This window comes from Rhagoletis zephyria, unplaced genomic scaffold (genome assembly GCF_001687245.7).
Source record: "Rhagoletis zephyria isolate East Lansing unplaced genomic scaffold, Rhagoletis_zephyria_1.1 Rzeph_scaffold_00645, whole genome shotgun sequence".
NCBI classification, from domain to species: Eukaryota; Metazoa; Arthropoda; class Insecta; order Diptera; family Tephritidae; genus Rhagoletis; species Rhagoletis zephyria.
Window position 1 is genome coordinate 97,355 of NW_016157729.1, and position 26,168 is coordinate 123,522.

General features: G+C 34.6%; 1 protein-coding gene across 1 annotated transcript in view; it reads left to right on the plus strand.

Moving 5' to 3' along the window:
* Window positions 1-26,168, plus strand: part of Ent2 (Equilibrative nucleoside transporter 2) — a 139,384-nt gene that overhangs the window by 45,034 nt on the left and 68,182 nt on the right. Inside the window, exons 2-5 of the mRNA XM_017613305.1 lie at window positions 22,760-22,869; window positions 22,929-23,071; window positions 23,127-23,272; window positions 23,336-23,568. Coding sequence (XP_017468794.1) covers window positions 22,768-22,869; window positions 22,929-23,071; window positions 23,127-23,272; window positions 23,336-23,568 — 624 coding nt within the window. The 5' untranslated portion in view covers window positions 22,760-22,767. The remainder of the gene's footprint in view (window positions 1-22,759; window positions 22,870-22,928; window positions 23,072-23,126; window positions 23,273-23,335; window positions 23,569-26,168) is intronic.

The window sequence follows — 26,168 nt, forward strand, 5'->3', positions numbered from 1 at the left end:
AATCGTTGCTATTTTTCTGCTCCACACTGTCCTGTCTCAGCGCATCTGAGTACCGTAACCGTTTGTGATATTGGTTTATACGTGTGTATATATATTGTGTATACCCTGCACACAAATTGTGTTTGCTAGTGCAGTTAGCTCCGCTTATGTATACACGTTTGTGTGTATGTACGTATGTAACCCACTAGCCGTGCGATGCTAATGCAAATACCGAATAAGCGGGATATGCAAAGGGAGAAAAATCACTGTGGAGTTGGCACAGTATACATATGTACACGTATATAAATACGTATATGGTTAATATATATGCCCGGGTAGGGGGAGATTTAGCGGTCGCTTTGCTTATATACCCAGTTGTAAATTGGGGAAGTGTATTATACGTACGAGTGTACTTTTTGGAAGGTTTTTTGGCGGCAGTTGAATATATATATATATATATATGCGTATGTGTTATTTTCGGATTTATATACGAGAATATGTATTTATACTTAGCGGATATTATTTTTTGAGATTGTATAGGGCAGAAGGGAAAAGCGCGGGAATTTCATATATAAATGTTAATATGTGAGTGCGCAAAAATGAGCGGTAAATCAAATTGAGAGTTTTTATTTTTACCGTCTTTGGGGTCCGCTAAATATATATAAGTATATGTGGATTTAGTTTAGCGGATTTCGGGATTTTGAGTAGATATGTGTGTATATGAGCAAACGCGCGGGAAAATTACGCACGAATGTATGTATGTATTTATTTAATTTTTCTTTGCGGTATATGGTTTTCATGTACCAGTTGGGAAATCCGCTAAACCTTTTATTCTTTCGGTAAGTAATAGATGGACTTACTTGGGCATTCCTTTTTTTTACAAACCGCTGCTGAGTATTTGTGTGTGGGTGCTGACTATTGTTGTTGTGCTGCTGCTTACCGGCGTCTTGTGGGCTACTTGCCGTTGCTGCTGTTGGGCGGCTTTTGTGCGTCTACTTGCTATAATGGGGCTGTTTGTTGCCAAGGGCTGCTGGCGCCCTCCTTGCTGTTGTTGCTGGCGGCCCCTACGACTAATTGCCTTTGGCTTCTTGCTGTTGTTGTTGGGCGCTTGACGGCTACTTGCCTGCGGTATGTCGCCTATATTTGTTGTTGGTCGGCCAATTACTTTTTTTGTTTTTGTTTTTTCGCACCCACTTGCTCACTTTATTTGCACTGCAATTTTTCGTTTCTTTATGTGTGCATGTATTTTTTAGCCGTCTTATATTTGATCAGCTTGTTTTTATATATTTTGGTTTAGTATTTAAACTTTTTGTTGTTGCACCACCAACTTCAAAATTTTCTTCGTTTTTTTGTGTAGATGAACGTATTACTTCACTTTATGTAATTTTTTTGCAGTTTAATTAAACTTTTTTATTTGCCCGAGCCGAGTTTTATGTCATGGTTTAAAAAAATAAACTTTATCAACAAACTTTCGTAGATGCGCACAAGTTAAAAAAAACACGACTTAACTCGTTTTCCGCTACTTCGCTCGCTACCTTTTCCGTTTTAAGTGTCGTTAACGGGCTTGCGTATAATTGTTTTTGGTTTTTCTTTTATATACTTTGTATATAAATTTATATTGGTTCCTTAATAATAGGGTTTCGGCACCATATTCATAACTCAAATGAATAAAAGAGAGTTTTGAAGATTTATATNATTTGATAATTTGCACTTGCTAAAATTTCGAATCACGTCTGTTTGGGTTGAGGGGTAGCGAACGATTAAACTTAAACCTATTGCTTGGCCATTACATAGATATCAGAGGTGTGTTCACAATAGCCGAAGGTTTGTTCCATAGTTAAACATATGTACAGGGTGAGTATTTCATTTTGACAAATTTAAAGTATTAATTCAGGTAAGTATTCATTCAGGTAAGTATTAATTCAGGTAAGTAGTATAAAAGTGCAAAATATATCTCTTAATATATAAAGGTCGATTAAATTTGGACCCATGTCCTCGACACTAAATTTAAACGCTTGCATACCCCAAACTATTTCTTTAATCATCACTTATATACAGGGTTAGGATTTTAAGCCACTAAAAACTTGAAAAAAAAAACAAAATGAGCTTTCAAAAAACGAATTTATTTTTTAATTTTGTTATATGGATACATACCTTTACTACAAAGTAAATATATGCCCAATTAACTATATAAAAAATGCATATAGTGGTCAAAAAATTATAGCCGCACTACTTTTTGCCAAGTTTTAACATATTTTTGTTGGTATTTAATTTTGGTTATTTTTTTATATAAATATAGTTCATTCTTTAACAAAACCCGCGTAAGTCCAAGTTTCCAACTTTTTGTAATATTCAAAAACTTTCGTAAAAATTTGGGGCTTTTTTAAAAATTCCAAAAAAATTAACCGTAATTTTTAGCCATTTGAAAATTGTTTGTACTTTATTCTGCTAGAATAATGGGCTACAAAACTACATACTCCAAATCTTTCTAGGAAATCTAATTAAAAAATCTCGAAATTTTTACGAAAGTTTGTTGAATTAGTTTTAAATATTGCAATAATTTTAATTCAGTGTCACACAATTGGTACTTTTGTACAGATTTGTTCATGTGGGCTGTTGGTACAAAATAAAAAAAAAATTGGGAAAATTTTTTTGTAGTCACACGATTGGTACAATACAGCGAACTTCTATGAAGTGATAAATATTAAAAAGGCAAAACATGCAGAAAGGCAGAAAAAGGCAAAATTAAAATTAAAATTTTTAAATGGTGACATTTGTTAGGCTTTTCTGATCTAACCGTTGTGTAAATCAAAAGACTTTATTTAGCTTTTCCCGACGTTTCGCTAAGATTTTTATCATCTTCAGGGGAGTTTTTCGTTTATTTACCTGCGCAGCAATAAATATAAAACATTAACTAAACAACAAAAAACTAATAAACGTATGAATACACAAAAAATAAATACACAACGACATCTTTTATAACGTACATACTCAAATTTAAAACGAGTTGGGTTGGTGCTCTTTCATATGAGTATTTTTTTTAAATATAGTACGTTTTTTTTAATTCTAAAATTTTTTCCCCTCAGTGTTGGTAACGATTTTTAGTTTTACGTTCCAAAGTTTAATTTTAAATATAATGGAAGTTAACAACTCTTTTGTGTTAAACTTAACTATTTATTTTTTGTGTATTCATACGTTTATTAGTTTTTTGTTGTTTTGTTAATGTTTTATATTTATTGCTGCGCAGGTGAATAAACGAAAAAATGTCCTGAAGATGCTAAAAATCTTAGCGAAACGTCGGGAAAAAGCTAAATAGAGTCTTTTTATTTACAAAACGGTTAAATCAGAAAAGCCTAACAAATATCACCATTTCAACAATATTAAACTGATCGGAAAAACCAAACAAATACTTTAAATTTTTAATCAGTAAGTTATGAAACGTGTGATTCTTTAATTTGTTTACAGATACGACTAATGAGACAAAATAGGCAAATGCCTTAAAATCCTAACCCTGCTTATATAACACCAAGTAAAGGATAACAAATGTTTATTCCGAAATACATAACATAGTTGGATTCGCCTTACATTCCCGCGACAAATTTCTAAGGTTTCAATTGAACAAAGAATAATAACGCGATCTCTCCCGGGGATACAACAAATTCCTTAATATTCAACAAAAATAAAAATAACTCGTTGAAAACCGCTATTTTCGTTACATTTAAATTGAAAGTGACAAATTTAACATTTAAATGCATTTTTACCTTCTGTATGCGAATCCATCACTACTTTTTAAGAATACAGTACAGAAATCAAAATATTAACTTAAAACCGTCACGATCTTTCTAGAAAACGAGATTTTATTTATAAGCAGCGTTAGAATATTCTGTTGCCGGTCAACGATGAGCGTTTGCTGTGTAAGTTAGAAAAGTAGGGGGGACTGGGAAATGTTATTTGGAATGTTCTCTATCGAATGTGATTAATTTTTTAAGTTTCCTTCAAAATTTTTTCAATTTGGTTTATGACCGCCTAAATAGCTGTCCTATGTGCGCTGTTAAGAAAAAAAAACGTTTTTCTATATTTTTTGCGCTGTTGCTATTGCCTAGGGCTTGAACTCAGGCCCTGCGAAGTGGAAGCGCGCACTGCTTACCACGATTTCTGAAGCAGTGCCAAATATCCTGGGGAGCTCCTTCTTCAAAAGAAGCTTTACCTAGTTTTTAGCTGTATTGATGTCAGAAAAATATCGCAAAAACTGGACGATACGGGAAGCGGGCGATATGTAATAAAATTACATCAACCACGCGTTTTTGCTTAGCGCAGTTCATTGTTTTTCATTTTTTGGCTTTGACGGTTCTCCTCTATTTACCAAAAATAAAACAGGCTTGCAATATTTAAATTTTGTTTCCCCTTCCAATAATTATGTTATTTTTAGAATATCTAGGTATGTTAAATTAGAATACATCTTTTTTTTTCTAACATGTGGAGATTTTTTATATTGATGGCGTATGTATATATTTTAGAATTTTTAGCAATTTGCATAAAAAGGCAAAAATTAATTAATTAGAACTGAATTTTTACTTGAAAACCAACAGCGTTAGTTAAAAATACCCATAATTAGACTAATTAAATCAAAAAAACTTGAGTAATTTCGAAGTTAACGCTAGTAATGCGCGTTAACGCTAAGAAATAACTTTTATAAATTCTCTTAGCGTTAATTTCAAAATTACATAAGTTTTCTAATGTACTTAGTCTATTTATGGATATTTTAAACTAATACTGTTGGTTTTTAAATAATAATAAGAGGCATTTCATGTCACCGCGGCCACCTCTGTGCGCGACCTCTCAGGATTTGGATGAAAGTTGAAGAGATTGCAGGTCTAGGTAACATGAATATACGTGCAGCATATTTTTCCGATATGACGTAGGGTTGCCTATTTACACGGAACTTAAATTTTAAGAAAACCTCATACATATCTTTCTTTAAAGTGCTGTATCTTGGAAACCTTTTGACGAAGCTTAATAAAAAAAAGTATTTCCTCCGTCTTTAATTGTACATTTTTTACATTAATGTGCAACGTATAAAAAACAAAAATAAAATTAAGTAAATATTTTTCTTTTAGATTTTTTTTTGATTATAGCATTTTTAAAATTCATTAATAATATTCTTTTGCAATGAGTGTTGTCGATGTTGATGTTGTTAATGTTTCGGTTTCATTGCAATTAGACCTCCAATGATAGCTTCAAGGTTAGTCCTTTTATTAAAACAAGAAAAGGGAAAGGTGTGTAAAAAAATAAATAAAAAAATAGTAACATAAATGAGTAATAAAATTATAGTTTAAAAAACAACAAACAACACGCTTTTGTTACAATAACAACTAAAAAGAAAAAAATTATTTATTGATTTAAAGATTCGTTAAATAAGGATATGTAGTTCCCCAACTTGACGTTATTTAACCTTTTAAACTAGCTCAAAGAAGGACTAAAGTAATTGGCACGTAGTCATAGTCGAAATAAAGTCCACTAAAAGGTTAGTTGCAGTTATTTGTTACAGGCAAAATATCTATCTGACACTTCCCTAGTTTTAAAGTTGGCCTTATTGCTCAACGAAAAATGAGATAAAGCAAATTTGTGTTATTTCACATTCAATTGGGACCGACACTCCAGCTCTGAAAGTATTCAACTCGGAACCCGGTGGTGGCAGCAGAGGAAGAGGGGGGCCCCCACTGCGATGGAAAGACCAGGTGGAGAAGGACTTGGCATTTTCATTTGGCGTCAGTTGTTGTTGAACTCGGCCAAAATCGATTAGGTGGTTACAGCGCCAAATAAGAAGAAGAAGTTTAATAATATAGATTAATATAATTGAGCAAAACAGTTAGTAATTTCATCGTCTAACAGAATCAGGTGAAAAAAACCCATATGCAAGAACCTTTCATTTATGGCTGGTTCAGGCACACCGTGCTCGTATAGTTCAGTTATGAAACAAAGCTTTTCAATAAAAAAACCTTTTCGACTGATAACCATTTTGTGTTAATTGATTTATTTTTTAAATAATTTGAATATAGTTAAAAAAAAAGTAAAACCTTATTGCACATCTGCAGTCAACCCTTTTGATATGACACCTCACTTTGGAAAATCGGTCGAACCGTGCAGATATGATGGCATTGATTATTAAATAATTTAAGTTTAATTGTTGAACAGGTGGCAACTCTGTTCGAAAAAAACTAGTTCTACAGACTAAGCGCTTAAATTTGACACCTCATTTTTGAAAATCGGGCGAAAGGTACAGATCTTTTGTCCTGGACAAATCCCTTCGCGTATTATACATATATAATTTGTTACGACACAAACAACAAATCAGTTTTATTATTTTTGAAACGTTAAACTTAATATCAGGGACCGTAACGGTTATGCTTTTTTTTCAAAAAAGTAAAAAAATAATCGTTATTTTTTCACCGCTATATTTTCAGTCAAAAATAAAAGTTACAAATTGATTTTATTTTTTCGGTCAAAAATAAATGTTAAAATATGACTTAAATTTTTTTCGGTCAAAAATAAAAAATAACACTTGACTTTAATTTTTTTCGGTCAAATATAAAAGTTAAAATATGACTTATTTTTTTTGGTCAAAAATAAAAGTTAAAATTTGACCTTTATTTTTTCAGTCAACTATAAAAGTTTAAACTTGACTTTCACTTTTTCCGAAGATTACGCTCGAAAAGCATTTATGGAAATAGGCACCTATAAGGAGAAGCGCATTGATGTTGATATGGACCTTATGGATTATTAGGAGAGCAAAAAATTTATATATCCCCGACTAAGAGATCTGGCATGTGTTATACATAATGTGACCAACCGTACTTCTTTCGGAAGTACAGTACTTCTTTCGGAAGTACAGTACTTCTTTCGGACATGATATAAATGCACATGATATAAATGTTTTTGCGTCAAAAAGTGCGATAGCGATTCGAAAATTGTCTCTAACTAATTACAGAATCTCTCCCAGGTCCTGTTCAAACCCCTAAAGTCGTTTGGGATCGATGGCATCATACCTGTGCAGCTGCAAAGGGCTCTGAAGGTTTTGGGCAATTGGTTGGATCCTATTTATGCGAACTGCGTGAGGACCGGGTACATCCCCATGGCTTGAAGGGTAGTCAGTATTGCGTTCATCCCGAAAGCCGGAAAAGGCTCTCATGTTTCCCCTATGGATTTTAGGCCTATCAGTCTCTTTGTGTTTACTAAAAACCAGTTTGCTAAAAACGCTAGGGAGACCTGTACCTGTACATAAGAAACGCGATTTCTCGTGACTATCAGTCAAGGGCTCAATATTTTTATTGCAAGAAAAGGACGGTGAATACCGCCCTGCACACATTGCATGAAGATTATGCAGTTGGAGCCTTCTTCGATATCGAGGGGGCCTAGCCAAGTACATTCATAATCTGGGGGTCGAAACCAACCCAATAAGCTTACTTCGTGACAGATCTGTCAGAGCTGGGGAAGCGTCTGCACTCAGGACAGATTCAATAGGAGCACTCCACAAAGTGGTGTTCTGCTGCTGCTCTGGATTGCGGTTGTAAACGACCTTCTAGTGGAACTGGAAAAAGTGGGCTGTCGGGTGATCGCCTGTGTAGATGATGTGGAACTTTTGGTTAAGGGACGATTTATATACACCGTTTTTGATCTGGCTCAAGGTTATCTGAACAAGGTGGGCGAAAAACGGCGGCTGTCGTAGAAACCTAACATTGAGGAAGGGTAGGAAAGGTGTCGATTGCCTTGTACTGCTAAAGGGGAGCTATCAGTAAAAGGTGGGGATTTAGCCTATATTGTTTCAAGGAGCCCTTGTCTGGTGGAACTCACTAGAAAAGGCAACACTTTTAAAACAGGAATTAGCGGAGCATTAGGAACCACACCTGCACTGGCGCTTAACAAACGTATGTTGAACATGGCGCCGCCGTATATTGCAGACAGAATTGTCGCAGCGCGAACTGCTATTAGGCTAAGGAAAACCGGGACCTTTTGTGAAATAAAAAAGGAAAAGAAGACGTTTCTCTGCACACCTTTACCTCTCAAGGGCTAGTGATGGGGGTTGTGATATGCCATTGTGCGATTGGTATTCAAGCGGTGAGACTAGGAATTTCGGCTGATCTTTATGTATCAGCTGTCAAGAGGAATATGAAGTGGAATCATCTCCACACTTTCTTTTAGACTGTCCAACCTTCGCGAGGCTAATATGGAAGAATTTTGGCTCGCGCTTCTGAACAAACACTGAGCTTCAGCCGCATTCGAAATTTTGTAATCGGATCGCGGCCTTTACTTAACCCAACCTAACCTGTACTTCTGTGAGCTATGAAATAGTTGGTCACATTAATTATACATCAAGTACCAGCGACACAAGTCAGTGTAGAACACGTGTTCTCAGTACTAAGCTTATTCTTAGCGATTTGTGATTTGTCGGAGCAGAACTTGGCAGCTATATTAATTGTTAAATTGAATTCCGAATTATTCCTGTAAAGAGGTGAATAACTTAAAGCTTAAATTAAAGAAAATCAATTAATTTACAGAAGATAGAAAACTGCAATTGAAAGGATGTGTATTTTTTATTAAAACATATTGTATTGTGAATATGTAAATTGCTATTTTGATCGAAACAATAAAAGTCAGATTTAACTTTTATAATTGACCAAAAATATAAAAGTCAAGTTTTAACTTTTTTATTTGACCGAAAAAATAAAAGTCAATTTTTAACTTTTATTTTTGACCGAAAAAATAAAAGTCAAGTTTTAACTTTTACTTTTGACTGAAAACATAACAGTCAAAAAATAACGGTTAATTGCTGACTTTTTTGAAAAAGGTAAAAAAAATAAATCATATAGGATTAGCATTCCTTGGCTAACAAGCATCACATTGCTATATACAAATGTTAAAAAGACCAATTCTTTCCGACTGACTTTTTGAATTGAAATTTTAATGTTCGGCTTCGTCTTCGGTATTTGGCCGAATATTGAATAGAACCAAAATTCCTGCTTCGGTCGGACACTAAACAATATCATCGTGACGCGCAAACCGCGCTCTAAAATCCTTTACAACTGGGAAAAACAAAAAAGTCCCTTGTTTTGTTAATGTTTTCTATGTTAAAAGACGTGATCTTTCGATTGAGATGACTAAAAACAATATTTTAGTTGATATTTAATCATTGTGAAAAATTACAAATTGGAAAATTTTGGATTTTTTTCATCCGCTCATCGCGCCTGGGTCATTTGACGTGAATCTCCCCATGTGCCCATGCCACAGGAATATTCAATACAAATTCAGTTGAAAGCCTTTCATTCGTTTTTAAATCAAGTTTTAACAAAGCAAATATCTACATTTTTATATCAATACATACATCTAACGTATGCGGAATGAAATGCGGACAATTTCTAAGCAGATTTTAAAAAATTCTGGTAAACACAGCAGCCAAACTAAGTATACCAAACTCAATGTCACGAAAAGTAACGTGCTTTTTAATTATTTCCCTAAGAGAATTTAAAAAACGTTATTTACAATAGAAATGCCGGCTTTAAAGAATCGGAAAACGGTAGAAGGAAAACTCACGAGTGCGAACAAATATGTTTCACATAGCAGCGAAATGAGACCGTAACAAGAATCATAAATTGCTTGATCTCTCTTCAAAATCACAGCGTATAATGACAATAAAGTAAGCTAAAAAACATTAGAGACTATGTAAGAGCCAGGAATATAGTGAAATATGTGCAACCCCTCTTTACCTACGATTTTTTAAACTTTAAAAAGGCAAATTGAAAGCGGCTATGAGCGCTTTCCCAAAATTTGTTTGCACCATATTCATTTCAGTTTTATATAACGGATTAGGGAAATCTTTTTCATTGGGGACCCATAAAAGGACACCTAAATATAGCTCTGAACTAATTATCGTCTAATTGGTTAAACAAATAATAACTCAAATTGGTACAATAAAGTTGCAAAATAAGATTTTTTAAAAAGCCCCCCCCGCACTATGCGTGAAAACTTAAACAGGCCAATCGTTAAGGTCATGAGCAGTATCGCCGCGAACAATTTTTAGTGGTAGCCAAATTCCTTTAAAAAAGGGCTAAAAAGAGCTAGAAGAAAGTAGCTGTGGCTAAAAATGGTAGCTATATTTTTTTTAGTTACATATACTAAGTATACACGCAAACATTTTCAATAAGTAGTGGTATAGAAAAACAATGAAGGGTGAATTCCAAAACGTCAAAATACAAAGCATCAGTGTCTTTTATTTCTAAACAGCACTTGGAGAAAAGGTCTAATTTGCGCAACCTAGTTGAAAACTAGCATCTAACCTTGGTTGCGCGCATTTGGAATTACAATCTACTGAGGTTTAGAAATAAAAGATACTGATGCTTTGTATTTTGACGTTTTGGAATGCAGCCGAACCTGGAAAAAAAGCTAATATTTTATCCAACCAAAAACCTTCAACCATCAAGAGATTGTACCATCAGGCTCGAAGCATATAACTTACCAGCATGCTGGTACAATATTTATTTCTTTACAAATGAGGTCCAGGAAAGATCGAAATGATTAGAGCCGAAATTTCATAATTTTTCTACCATTTTGTTAACCATTGGTTTTTTTTAGTTCACAACTGCAATATCGTGAACTTAATCTTCCACAAACACGGCTTTGACTCATTTAGTGCCAGAAATTTCCACCAAAGTACTTTTTACTTAGAAAAATGAGCCAATTTCACCACTCACGACACTAGCATGCTGGTACAATCATACAATTTTCAAATAGTTTTTGAAGTCGCACCAGCAGCTGGTACAATCACACCACAAGAACATACACGGTCAATCGGCTTGATGGGCCATTTAACAAATTAAAAGGGCCCATACATGATACCAGCATACTGGCGCCATCAAGTGTTGGTGGCAGCCGATTGACAGTGTATGACCTTGTGGTGTGATTGTACCAGCTGCTGGCGCGACACCAAAAACGATTTGATATTTTTATGATTGTACCAGCAGGCTCAAGAATGATAGGATACAAAACTGCGCCGTCCCACAGTGGGCAAATATAAAATGTGGGCAAAAATAGAATTATGGGCGGATTTAAATGAAAATTCGCTTCTTAGTAAAATTAGGGACGCTAAAATCAAAAATGCAATTTGTTTTTGGATAACTTTCATACTTTCACTGTAAATGCAGTTTGAAGTTGAAAATTTGGGTTCTTGTGGCTTTTACATAGGTATGTACATATAGTTCGTTCTATTTTCAAAAGTGGGGTGTCAAATGACAGGGCTTGGCCTGTAGATGTGCAATAAAGTTTTTTTTATTTTTGAAAAGGGTTGCCACCTGTTACAAATTTTATTAAAAATATTTAATAAGTCAAATGAATTAGATATTACGATATGGGTATCAATTGAACCAGTTTTGAAAGTTCTTTACTTCTAAACGACACGTAGAAGGGTTGCCACATGTTTAAAAAATCAAATTCACTTTAATTAATGGAATAAGCTAACTGAAATATGTATATCAATATGAGTATCAGAAAAATGAAAAATTTTTACATATTTAGAAAGAAATAAGTGAAGAGTGAAAACATTCCTGAGTTAATTTAAGAGTCCAGTAATTTAAAAGGATTGTAATCAGAACAAATCACTGATTGACAATGTGTGTATTTGTAATAAAATAACAAATACGATGGCGTAATCCTATGGTTTGGCGTAATTATTATTTTAATTTAACTAAATTTGACTTCACAAACGGGTGGCAACCCTACTCGTAATATTTTTAAGCTAAAACCTTCTTAACCCTCTTTCGTCTGACTCCCTTATGGTGATACCTATCTATTTCAATTACCTAATTCCTTTAATTCAAGTGGAGTTTGATTTTTTAAACAGGTGGCAACTCTCTGCGTGTAGTTAGTAAACATCTCGATCGATACTCATCTCTTAATAATTCATTTAACTTATAAAAAAATTTGAATCTAATTTTTTAACAATTTAATTTTTTAACAGGGTGCAACTCTTAAAAAAAAATAAACCATCAGTTGTCCACAGGTCAAGCTTTTCAATCTGACACTTCATTTTTGAAAATGGAATGAATGGTGCAGATCTTAAGGCACCGACAAAAAATGAAAAAATAATTTTATGCATTAGCGAAAAAAGCATTACTTCAGAAAGTGCAAAAAATGAGCAGGTTTTTATTTCTACTTTTNTGGCAACTCTTAAAAAAAAATAAACCATCAGTTGTCCACAGGTCAAGCTTTTCAATCTGACACTTCATTTTTGAAAATGGAATGAATGGTGCAGATCTTAAGGCACCGACAAAAAATGAAAAAATAATTTTATGCATTAGCGAAAAAAGCATTACTTCAGAAAGTGCAAAAAATGAGCAGGTTTTTATTTCTACTTTTGAAAGCTAAAAGCCCGTACTATTTAATAAAATAATAAAAGAAATAACCTATTTTGACACATACTTTTTAATCATTCCATTAAAATTTAGCATTTTTTGAAATTTTGTTTACAAAAAATTGTTTTTCTGGAATACCGCAGGGACACCCTGTGTTTAATTTTATTTCAAAATTTTAATTCCTGTAATTCTCTACTATCTATATGAAAGCAAGAAACGTCAAACCAACATTTTATTTCAAAGAATATATTTTTGACATTTTTTTCTGTGAAGAGCTTACGCATGGCTATGCTCTTATTAAAATTCTTCTTAGTATAAATTTTTTCGACTTAAGTGGCTTCCTGGCGGCATATAATTAATTTTATAGTCTTTACAAAAATACGATTCGATTTTTCGATTTTTGCCCACTTAGGCGGCACTGTGCGTCCTGGCCGTTGACATTTGTGTACCACAAGTAAGCAAAGAATAGAGCGAAAAGAAGAACGAGTTGAAACTGCCAAAACAGTTCACTTTACAGCGAAAAACGTGTTCTAATTTTGCTAAATGCAAAATTATGTATTGCATTTTCACTTAATCTATTAGAGAATAGTGGACGTTTCAGTGCACTCCATTGCTTTGCAATCGAGGCTGCTGCAGCAAACGTTTTAGTGCACTCCATTGCTTTACAATTAAGGCTGCTGCAGCAAACTGCGGCAGCATCTCAGCGGGATTGATTAGTTAACTTGCTAAAGGAGGCTTACCACAACTGTCAAAATCGGCTAAACCAAAGTAGCGGTACCACTGACGGCGCCACATTTGTTCGGTGCACCGTGCAGCATGCTGGTGTCGTGAATGGTGAAATTAGCTATTTTTTTCAAGTAAAAAGTATTTTGGCTTAAATTTCTTACACTATATGAGTCAAAGCCGTGTTTGTGGAAGATTATAGTTAATAATATGCTGTTGTGAAATAAAAGAGCCGATGTTTAACCAAATGGTATATAAATTATGAAATTTCTCCTCTGCTCATTTCCATCTTTTCCAGACCTCATTTGTCAAGAAATAAATATTGTACCAGCATGCTGGTATGTTATATGCTTCGAACTTGACNAAGTTAATAATATGCTGTTGTGAAATAAAAGAGCCGATGTTTAACCAAATGGTATATAAATTATGAAATTTCTCCTCTGCTCATTGCGATCTTTTCCAGACCTCATTTGTCAAGAAATAAATATTGTACCAGCATGCTGGTATGTTATATGCTTCGAACTTGACGGTACAATCACTCGATGGTGCCAGCAAGTAGTGTCGTGTACTTCCCCTTTAAGCATACATAAAAACGTAAGGAACATACAATACATATATGTATATATATCAGTCTTTCTTAGTTTAAAAAGTCATCTCTTACATAAATGAATAAAAAAATGAGATCAAATACATATACAACTTTTTTATGCCAAGTATGAATAAATTCTCCAAAGGGCTATGGGCAATTTAAATTTATGTGGCCAAAAAAAGTATGTGGTAGCTAAATTTAGCCACCAAAGGACTAAAACGGCAATGCGGGTCATGAGCTTTTCTATAAAATTTTTCTTGGAAATTTCGACAATATCTAGACTGCCGGAACAAAGTATTGGCACAGCAAATTTTTCACAATATATGCAACAATTTTTATTCAAATATTTTTCCGCCAATTTTGTATAAAAATATGGTTCATTGTACAACAAAAAACATAAAAATATAATTCCTAAACTTTGGGCCAAACTCGCGAAAATTCTGAAAATTTTCATGAAAATTTTCAACTTTTTAATCGATCGATACGATCTAAATCTTTTTATAACTACTAGTCCTAATAACGTTACATATATCTGTAAAATGCTTAAAAAAAATTTCTCTAGAAGTGTGTAAAAAGTCAGAATATTTCGAGCGTAGTATCAAAGCAACTTTTTTCGGCAAAGGTTCTGATAGTTGCTCTTACTTAACTGGCGCCTTCTAAATTCAATGGCGTCCTCAGTTCTGCCGGATCGGCTCAATTTTTCGAGATAGCGGTACTTGAAACTTTGCATAAATTTGAACTATTTTAGTTTTGAAGATATATTACTAACATTTTGCACATAACCGTTTTTTAATATTACCTTAACTATGCCATAAAATCATCGAAAATCGAAATCGGTTGGTTTGCGTTATAACTGATCCAATTTATTAATTAATTAATCCCAACGGTGTTTATCCTCCATTCGCGCCCAACCGACATGAGGGGCGCAGTCCGCATGACGTACGGAACCTTTTTTTGTTTTTTTTTTTTTTTTTTTTTTGGTCCCGAGTCGTGGAAACAGGAGTTTGTTAAGTGTCGCGATCTAAAACTATTCAGCTACAGAATCAAATTCATCAGCTCGTTGGATATGCTAAAGATAGTATTTTAATTATTAAGAGTGGAAATTATAGTTTTCTTTATAGAAGAAATCGAGTCCGATATCTCAAACGTGCTGGAATCAGAGTTAAAATCTTGACATAAACCACGGAATGATTTGTTTAGTTCAAAATTAGGTTTGCATGGCTTCAAAAATAGAGGTCGAAAGTGTCTTGACACTCGAGAGGTAACATTAAAATTTACCTAACTCAGAAGGGCCGGGCTGTTAATCAAGCCTGTCATTAATTTTACAATAAATATTATACCTAGCATTTCTCTACGAATTGCGTGTGTAGGCAAATTTATAAGATTTAGACGACTAGTGTAAGGGGGGAGATTGTAGTCTGAATCCCAGTTAAAATCGCGCAATGCAAAAAGCAAGAATTGTTTTTGAATTGATTCAATCCTTACTGAATGAACTTGGTACCGGGGATTCCAAACAATAGATCTGTATTCTAGTATAAGTGTAACTAAAGTGGTAAAAAGAGCTTTTGTAACATAAGGATCTTTGAACTCTTTTGACCATCGCTTTACAATTGCAAAAACGCCTTTGGCTTTATTGACTGTAATATTAATATGAAGGTTGAAATTGAGTTTGGAATCCATTGTGATAACAAGATCGATGAAATTGGATACATGCTGCAGATTATAATTTGAAATTGAGTAAACAGCTGGTTGAACTGCCCTTCGAGAGAAACACATAACTTTACATTTTTTAAGGTTAAGTGGCATATAATTTGCACTACACCAACTAACTACGTTGCTTAGATCCGCTTGTAACAAAGACCTTTCTTCGATAGAGGACAATGTTTTAAAAAGTTTCACATCATCGGCATACATTAAAATTTTTGAATGTTTTATTATAGAAGAAATATCATTAATGAATATCAGGAACAGAATCGGACCAACGTGGCTTTCCTGAGGAACTCCTGAAGAGACTTTAATGATGTTGGAAGAACAATTTTTAAAAATAACTCTTTGTGTTCTATAATAGAGGTAAGAAGAGATCCATTGAAGAAGACTTGGCTGAAAGCCGATTAGGTCGAGTTTACGGATGAGTAACGAGTGACATACTTTGTCAAAAGCTTTACTGAAATCGGTGTATATTACGTCGGTATGAGCATTTTCTCTAAAACCGTTTGAGACATAAGTTGTGAACTCCAATAAATTTGTGATAATAGATTTTTCTTTAGAAAACCCGTGTTCCAAGCTGATGAAAAAAACGCCATGTTTTAGTGATAAGTTGAATAGAGTTGTTAAAGGCTCACAGATATTCTCAGCGCAGTTTTTAAGAAAACAGGTCGGAATATAATCAGGTCCAGGCCTAAATGATGCTTTTAAGATTTTTAAATAGTGTAAAACTTCATCGGAAGAAATTACTGGAATAAAAGCTGAGTTAATCGTACCAAGTTCATACGGATAGTGTCCACTCGTAGAGGAGTCTACCGAATAATTGGACCTAAAGAACTGAGCAAACATGTTGGCAATCAGTTGGCTGTCGCTAGACACAGTATTGCGATAGTGCATAGCGGACAGAAATTCATATGCCTTACGCTTTGAATTTACGAAACCATAAAATGATTTAGGTTTGTTAATTAAATTCTTTTTAATTTTACATAAATATGACTTTAAACATTTCTTATTTAATGCAAAGCAGATATGCCTCAAAACCGAGTGCTTTATGTAATCACTGTGTAAGCCCGTTCTTTTATACAGTTTAAAAGAATGCGACTTTTTATTTCTAAGTTTTTTAAGCTCTTTAGTGAAGCATAATTGTGTTGGTTCTTCATGAACAATATTACTTTTTGGTACATACTTTTGAAACAAATTGAAAACGGTATCATTAAAGTGTTCAACACTACGCTCGACGTCATCTTTATATATTGCCCAAAATAACTTTGAAAGTTCTTTGTTAATGTTTCTGAAATTAGCTTTCGCAAAAACATATCTAGTACTTGAACTATACAACTTATTATTATGTATTGCATTTATGATTTCGTAGCTTAACACAAGAGCGGGAGGGTATGCATCCTCTGGCAAAACTAGGGGACCACACCGATTAATAGAGGACTTGGGAACATCATCAACGTAACCGAGATCCAAGACCTTTCCAAACTTATTTGGACAAATATTTATTTATTTTAGGCTAAGTTCAGCCATTTCCTCCAGAAATACATTGTAACTATCTCTAGATAAAACTGGTACAAAATCGGTGTCAATTATGTTCCATGAAATGTGTGGCAGATTAAAATCACCCAAAATAATCATAGAGTCGGAAGGCGTAAGCATTGCATTTACGGACTCAAGTAAAGAGACCAGCTGTGTATATACTGATACAAAGAGTTAACTCACCAGCCTGTACACGTACACAGTTAAATTCGGTATATTCAATGACGGGAACACTAACCGCAAAAAGAACACCACCGCCGATTCTGCCCTCGCGGTCGCTCCTGTATATTTGATATTCATTTGGAAGAATTTCGGAATTAAAAATATGAGGTTTGAGCCATGTTTCGGTCAAGGAAATAATATTATAATTGTAGTCAAAACCTTATAAATATAATAATAATAGATTGGCGCTTACAATCTGTGGCGTGGGCCTTGATGTTGTCACACAAAGCGGAAGGACCTACAGTTTTACGCCGACTCCGAACGGCGAGTGTATTTTTATGAGAAGCTGTTTTTCATCGCAGAAATACACTAGGAGATTTGCCATTGCCTGCCGAGGGACGACCGCTCTTAAGAAAAAACCTTTNAGAAGAGCGGGAGGGTATGCATCCTCTGGCAAAACTAGGGGACCACACCGATTAATAGAGGACTTGGGAACATCATCAACGTAACCGAGATCCAAGACCTTTCCAAACTTATTTGGACAAATATTTATTTATTTTAGGCTAAGTTCAGCCATTTCCTCCAGAAATACATTGTAACTATCTCTAGATAAAACTGGTACAAAATCGGTGTCAATTATGTTCCATGAAATGTGTGGCAGATTAAAATCACCCAAAATAATCATAGAGTCGGAAGGCGTAAGCATTGCATTTACGGACTCAAGTAAAGAGACCAGCTGTGTATATACTGATACAAAGAGTTAACTCACCAGCCTGTACACGTACACAGTTAAATTCGGTATATTCAATGACGGGAACACTAACCGCAAAAAGAACACCACCGCCGATTCTGCCCTCGCGGTCGCTCCTGTATATTTGATATTCATTTGGAAGAATTTCGGAATTAAAAATATGAGGTTTGAGCCATGTTTCGGTCAAGGAAATAATATTATAATTGTAGTCAAAACCTTATAAATATAATAATAATAGATTGGCGCTTACAATCTGTGGCGTGGGCCTTGATGTTGTCACACAAAGCGGAAGGACCTACAGTTTTACGCCGACTCCGAACGGCGAGTGTATTTTTATGAGAAGCTGTTTTTCATCGCAGAAATACACTAGGAGATTTGCCATTGCCTGCCGAGGGACGACCGCTCTTAAGAAAAAACCTTTTCCTATATTTTTTGCGATGTTGCTTTGACCAGGGCTTGAACCCAGGCGTTGCAGAGGGAAAGCGTGCACTGCTTACCACTACACCACAGCGGCCGACCTTATAAATATAAGTCAGTTAATTTGGTATTCAAACCTCTAACGGTTTGGTAGTAAATACTTAAATTAGAATTGCGAGTTAGTTTTTTGAATCAGAATTAAGATTCGAAATTTTAGCTACGTTGTTATTACTTTTATTAGGTTTATACTCAAACTCGCGCTCATACGCCCCGGTCGGCCAAAATGAATTATTTAGTAGTGAATCAAAATCTTCGGCAGCTACATCAATTTTAAAAGATGAAATATCCGATCGTATTTATAATTACATTTACAAATAAATACTTCTTTAGTTTTAATCTTAGTCGATATGTAGGACTTTATATCATCCGAAGAATTGNATAATAGATTGGCGTTTACAATCTGTGGCGTGGGCCTTGATGTTGTCACACAAAGCGGAAGGACCTACAGTTTTACGCCGACTCCGAACGGCGAGTGTATTTTTATGAGAAGCTGTTTTTCATCGCAGAAATACACTAGGAGATTTGCCATTGCCTGCCGAGGGACGACCGCTCTTAAGAAAAAACCTTTTCCTATATTTTTTGCGATGTTGCTTTGACCAGGGCTTGAACCCAGGCGTTGCAGAGGGAAAGCGTGCACTGCTTACCACTACACCACAGCGGCCGACCTTATAAATATAAGTCAGTTAATTTGGTATTCAAACCTCTAACGGTTTGGTAGTAAATACTTAAATTAGAATTGCGAGTTAGTTTTTTGAATCAGAATTAAGATTCGAAATTTTAGCTACGTTGTTATTACTTTTATTAGGTTTATACTCAAACTCGCGCTCATACGCCCCGGTCGGCCAAAATGAATTATTTAGTAGTGAATCAAAATCTTCGGCAGCTACATCAATTTTAAAAGATGAAATATCCGATCGTATTTATAATTACATTTACAAATAAATACTTCTTTAGTTTTAATCTTAGTCGATATGTAGGACTTTATATCATCCGAAGAATTGTCTTTAGCAAATCTAGAGACAAAGATTGATCTTCTCGGAAGAATTACAACCAAAATTTTGGTAGTGGCTTCAGATATATGGAATTCCGAGTTATTCGGAGGATCAATGTTAGATATGGATGGTAACGCTGTTAGATCAACAGTTTGATTGTCGTTATTATTCTTAGAGGTAGACCTAGTGGATATGGCTTTAGATAGCGGAGGCTCCAATGCCTGAGGNTTGTCTTTAGCAAATCTAGAGACAAAGATTGATCTTCTCGGAAGAATTACAACCAAAATTTTGGTAGTGGCTTCAGATATATGGAATTCCGAGTTATTCGGAGGATCAATGTTAGATATGGATGGTAACGCTGTTAGATCAACAGTTTGATTGTCGTTATTATTCTTAGAGGTAGACCTAGTGGATATGGCTTTAGATAGCGGAGGCTCCAATGCCTGAGGGCATGGAGAAGAAAGATTGATTAGATCTAAGGGCTGAGATGGAGGATTTTTCTGTGTAGATTCAGTGACTATCTTTTTAGGTGGACTAATAACACGCTTACGCTTATTTTCTCGACTTTCCTCGGAGTTTGGAGGGTTGTCAAGGCATGTGAAAGACGTAAACATTTTTTCATAATGCTTACATCTTTCAACAAGCGCCGACAGATAATCCCGAACTACGAATAAATCGACTTCCGTTGATCGGCACTTTTGACAATTAATAGCGTCTAACACCCTACCGCTCAAACCAGCACATTTTATATGGCCAATCTCATCGCAAAGCCAGCATGACACATAGGCGTCACTCTTAACGTGACGATTGGCGTAAACACGACATATTTGAAATTATATCTATGGATATGTTTGTAGGTTTATATATAATATTTGAAGCAAAAAGGCAAACAGTTTTAAAAGCGATGTAGCAAAAGAAAACAATCAGCTGACTTGAATTCTATGTAGGGAACAGTTTTAAATACACTGTATTTTTGACACTTAATAAACACAAAGCAAACAGCTGTGGCAAGGATGAAATAGCAGAAATGACAAACAGAGCAAAATAAATGTGCACAAACAAACACAATTGTAATTATGGATAAGCAGAATCAATTCACAACAACAATATAATTATATAAAAGAAAAGACTCGACACACACAATTAATAATGTTATAGTAAATTGATCAAATTCACTAGAAATTTTGCTATTTTACTTCGCTTTAAATTGTGCACCAAACGTTTCTTGATACTTTTCACTTTACTCAATGTTAAAACTCTTGAAAAATAAGATATTAAATGAGAGCACAAACAAACACAACCTCACAGCTTTGAAGTTTGCTTAAACAGGTAAAAATTTATCTTTTCGCAAAAGTTACAACTTGCACAGCGTAATTTTAACACAAATTACACAGGCCGACAAAATAAGACCGAACTCCTTACCCAGAAACGAGACTATACTTTCCCGAAGGTTTTCGGTGCGCTGAATTCAAATCTGGCCACAGAATTGCTCTATCACATCAGGATTTTGAGATATTCTAACCTATAAGTGCAAAAAATGCCGTTTTTGCCCATTTTTGAAGTTGTGTATGCAAGCCAGAGTAATTTTTCTCAAAAAAAATACAAAAAAGGTTCAATTTAAAAATTAATTTTTTTTTTGCGTTTAATCGCATGGTTCCGGAGATTAACCCATATACTTATATAAACATAATGTACTTATGTATATGGGCAAATATAAAACACACGTACACTTCCAAAACAAAAGGTTAAATTTTTGATTTGTGGGCACACCTATGTTTTATACATGAATCGATATATATAGGTGTAATTCATTTTCATCAAAACAAAAAAAAAACAGACCGACAAAATTTTTACCCAGAAACCAGACTATACTTTCCCGAATGTTTTCGGTGCGCTGAATTCAAATCTGGCCACAGAATTGCTCTATCACATCAGATTTTGAGATATTCTAACCTATAAATGCAAAAAATGCCGTTTTTGCCCATTTTAGAAGTTGTGTATGCAAGCCAGAGTAATTTTTCTCAAAAAAATACAAAAGCCGGAACCATGCGATTAAACGCCAAAAAAAAATTAAATTTTTAAATTGAACGCACACAAATAAATTATACATCAAACTGTTTGAAATCCATTGAGGAAATATTAGATTCTTGTGTGATTCATTTTTCCAAATGCTTAAAGAGTTATAAGTAAAAAACGATAATTTATGAAAACTCAATGTTACTGATTTTTCAAGAAAGCGCAATTTTTGTCCGATTTCAAAAATTTTCAAGGCAGTATTTTAGAAGGTTAGACGCAATGTGTATATTAAATTTGGTACAGATTGGTGAAGTGGTTTTCGAGAAACAAACATTGACATAAATGGGCGGGCCAAATCCAGTTTCAGAAAAAATTTAGGAAAAACTAATTTTCGCTTAAGATCCATTGAAAATATAATTTTGCAGTAAATATTTAAAAATTCGTTAACCCCATTGCCCAATGATCTGAAAATCCTTTCATACACACATACAAATTCGTGGCTGTATTTTAGGCAAAAATTATTTTATGTTATTTTCAACGAATTTTGTGAAGAACGTTATCTAACGATCACGCTTAATGCCAACCTGTTATGTTTTAGTCTGTCAGTGTGCCATCAAAAAAGGGAAATTTTGAAGCCATTCACCCAAAGACGTATTCAGACAATATTTGTTATATTTCCAATATTTTCAAAGGCACGCAGCTGTAAAAGGTCTTATTTTTATCTTTAACTAATATGTATGCAAACATATAAAAACAATTTAGCAATTGCTGAAAGTTTAAAATGGAAAAGAACTTGAAATATTACATTTTTGATAATTACGAGTGACAGATTTTAAATTGTTTCAGTTTATTTCCAATCGGAAGTACATATTTTTCTCAACGCCTAATGCATTTTCCAATATTACATTTACTATTTGCCATTAGTTTTGAAAGTCTCCGTTTTGCGCTGAAAAAGTTATACTCAAAAAACCTCCAAAAGGTAGCCAAAATTGTAATTTTAATTATTTTGATCGCTTATAAAAATTAAAACGACATTATTACAATAAAAAAATAAATAAGTTACAAGAACTCGTCAAATAACATAAAAAAAATAAATAAGTTACAAGAACTCATCAAATTTGTTTTCAAAATGCCCCAAGTTTTTTATAAAAAGTAAAATTACTTTAATAAAATTAGTTTAAAGGTGAGTGACACAAAGCATACGGCTCCGGATATTTGCCCATATACTTAGTAATTTCTACTTAAGCAACAAAGAGTAGTCTATTAGTTTTAGTTCCTATTGATTTATAAGTGATTATACATAGTTTAAGAAATTTTATCACATACTTATGCACATGTACTGTAATTCATAACCTCTGGTTGTTGTGCATGTATTTATTAATATTAAATAAATAAATAAACCGAACTAAAAATTGATTTTCCTTAGAAACTAAGATGGAACCACCAAAGGACAAATGGAATTTTGTTTTGCTAATATTTGTTGTGCATGGCATAGGTACTTTAATGCCGTGGAATATGTTCATAACTGCCAAAAGTGTAAGTAATGCCGTATGTAATGCAAAGAGTTTTTTCATATTACTTTATTATTTTTGCAGTATTTTGTGGACTATAAATTAGCTGATGGAATAAACTCTACTAGCTCTTCGACCTACGCTTCAAACTTTTTGCAATATCATAACTTCGCCGCACAAATTCCTAATGTAGTATTTAATTGGTTAAACATATTTTTTAATTTAGGGTAATGAAATTTCTAATAGATTTTTACAAAATCTTTAGTAATTTATATTTTGCAGAGGTGATTTAACGAAGCGAATTGTTTTCAGCATATTGCTAGAATTAGCTCTTTTTATATTAACCGTAATTTTCGCTATGATCGACTCATCCAATTGGCGTGGAGCCTTCTTTTGGACTACTATGATCACTGTTGTTCTTTTAAATAGTAAGTTTTCAAATAAAAATTTTTTTATATTAACTTCCACACATATTTGTTTTTATTTCCCAGTGGCCGGAGGAATTTATCAAAATACAATTTACGGAATGGTTGCTACACATCCGTTTAAATATACTGGAGCCGTAGTTTTGGGATCAAATATATGTGGACTGTTTGTGTCGATACTGAGCATAGCAATCACGTCTATATTTCCATCGAAACGGACTGCAGCGATTTATTATTTTATCACAGCTATGGTCGTTTTGCTTGCATGTTTTGACACGTTTTTTGCATTGCCGTTAAACGTAAGTTCATTCAGCTGACCCTCGATAGAAGTAGAAATATCCTCTCACAAATAACTATAATTTTTCGTTTAATCTAGTAAATGCTTCGCCTATGCCGTACCACTAATTCCTATTTTAACCCCATAGTTTCTAATAATACCTAGTCATCAGAATAGTCATCCTAAACTTAAAAACAAATTCTGAAAATCGCACGTTATGATTTTTCCTGCTGGTTTTCTTCGTAAAAAAGGGAATCCTTCAGCCAGATTCCAACATTTGCTATCGCTAATTTTGATCGCCAAAAATCTCCAAAAGGATAGCAGACGCCACAATGCCAGATTTTGCTGATTACGCGTCGCTTGTGTTACTCTTCCATGTTGTATACTTTTAGGCCCTACCGCTTTTCATTTAGAGAATTCCACTGCCGATATATAAAATAAATGTAGTTAGTTAACGCCGCGACGCTCCAAAAATGTGAAAAAGAAAATTGTTGAAAGTAAATTCTGAGTTTGACTAAACCCAAAAAAATTATTATCAATATGTTGTTTGAAAAAAAAAAACTTTTATGTGGTGTGTTGAAGATGGTGCTTAAAAGGCTAATCATAATTTGTATATCAAATGTGGTCGAGATCGATCAAGTAGTTTTTGGGACGCGCACATATCATATAAGTGGGCGGTGCCACGCACATTTTCCTAAACTTGTATGAAAAATAATTTTTTTTTGCTTAAGAGCCATTGTATATATAAATTTTTAGTAAATATTGATCAGCTCCTTATCCACACTGAAAATCTGAGCTTCCGGTACATACACACATATAAATTCAAGACCGTAAATTGCCTAACTTCGACAATATTAATAATATTAATGCGATTGCATTAGAAGAGATGCAAATTTATTTGAAAATAAATATTCTTTTAGGTAAATACTACATGTTTGGCAACTTTCATAGAAATTTTTGAAATCAGCGATGATCAAGTTGAAAAAATAAGAAAAATAGGATCTTATTAAATTTATCCGATGAAGACTTCCAACAGGCTAAGTCTTACAATATATTGTTGTACATTAGACAGCTGCAAGAATGTAGTGGTTAGCATTTATGAGACAGTCGTTTGTGCTCCACACGGTTTGCTCATTCAACCCTTAGCAAGCAAGATGAATGATTGAGTGTACAGAGAATAGTAAGTACTGCTTTCTTGGTTAAAAAAAAAGAGACACATGTTGTACAAAGAGATACAAGACAGTTGTACTGCCGCCAATGAGTGTACGAATATCTGACGAAACACAGTGAATATTCGAATGTCTGCTATTGTCGCAAAGTAAATATTTGCCTTTTGGTAAACGGAAGCAAAAGAATTAGAAAAACTACCATGTAAATTGTATGTTTTACTATGTTTTTTTTTTTAATAATTCATTGAAAATAACCCATAATTAGATTTTTCCATAACTACTTAATAAATAAAATTCATTCGTACATTTATGTATTTCATTGTAAGTAAGAAAAGCAACATTTTTCAAGAACTAAAATTTATTTCTTCCTACATGCACACTTAGGTTAGGTTAGGTTAGGTTGAAGTAGCTGCTAGGCCCAGAGGGCGCCAGCACACTTAGGCCCGATCAGGGCCCATTGTGATACCACATGGATCCAAAAAAACCTCTACTCCTTAAACCAGTTCGTGGAGTCTGCGAACCTTAGAAACTGCTATATTCCAAACTTAGCAGTCGCGCTTAGATCGTCTAGAAGACCTATACCTATGAATTTCTGTCTTTTCCTGCATAGTGCTGGGCAATCGCAGAGTAAGTGCCTTATTGATTCAGGCTCTTCTTCGTCGTGGCAGCTTCTGCAGTAGTCGTGACTAACCCCGAGGCGTTCTGCGTACCTTCCTATCAGGATATGTCCTGTGAACAGACCAATGGCCAGTGACATATCGCCTTTATTGAGAGTGAGAATTTCCCTCGATCTCCGTACATCCCATTTTGGCCATGTAAGCTTCGTTGTATTACAGTTTTTAGTGCGCTCCCATCTGGAGGCCGCTTCTTCAAGGAATCTCTCCCTTAGTAAGAGCTTGCAGGAAGCGAGTGGCATACCCATCCTCTTCCAGGCTGGTGAAAGTGGAGAGGAAGTACCCGCCCTTGCAAGCTCGTCTTCCTTCTCATTTCCTGGTATGTCACTGNGCTCCCATCTGGAGGCCACTTCTTCAAGGAATCTCTCCCTTAGTAAGAGCTTGCAGGAAGCGAGTGGCATACCCATCCTCTTCCAGGCTGGTGAAAGTGGAGAGGAAGTACCCGCCCTTGCAAGCTCGTCTTCCTTCTCATTTCCTGGTATGTCACTGTGCCCCGGTACCCATACCAGGTGCAAAGCGAACTGCTCCGCCATCACGTTAAGTGATTTGCGGCAGTTGGCAACTGTTTCCGAATTTATAGTGACAGAGTCAAGCGCCATAAGGGCCGCCTGACTGTCTGAGTNCACCGCCGTAAGCGCCGTAAGGGCCGCCTGACTGTCTGAGTATATAACGGGTGATTTTTTTGAGGTTAGGATTTTCATGCATTAGTATTTGACAGATCACGTGGGATTTCAGACATGGTGTCAAAGAGAAAGATGCTCAGTATGCTTTGACATTTC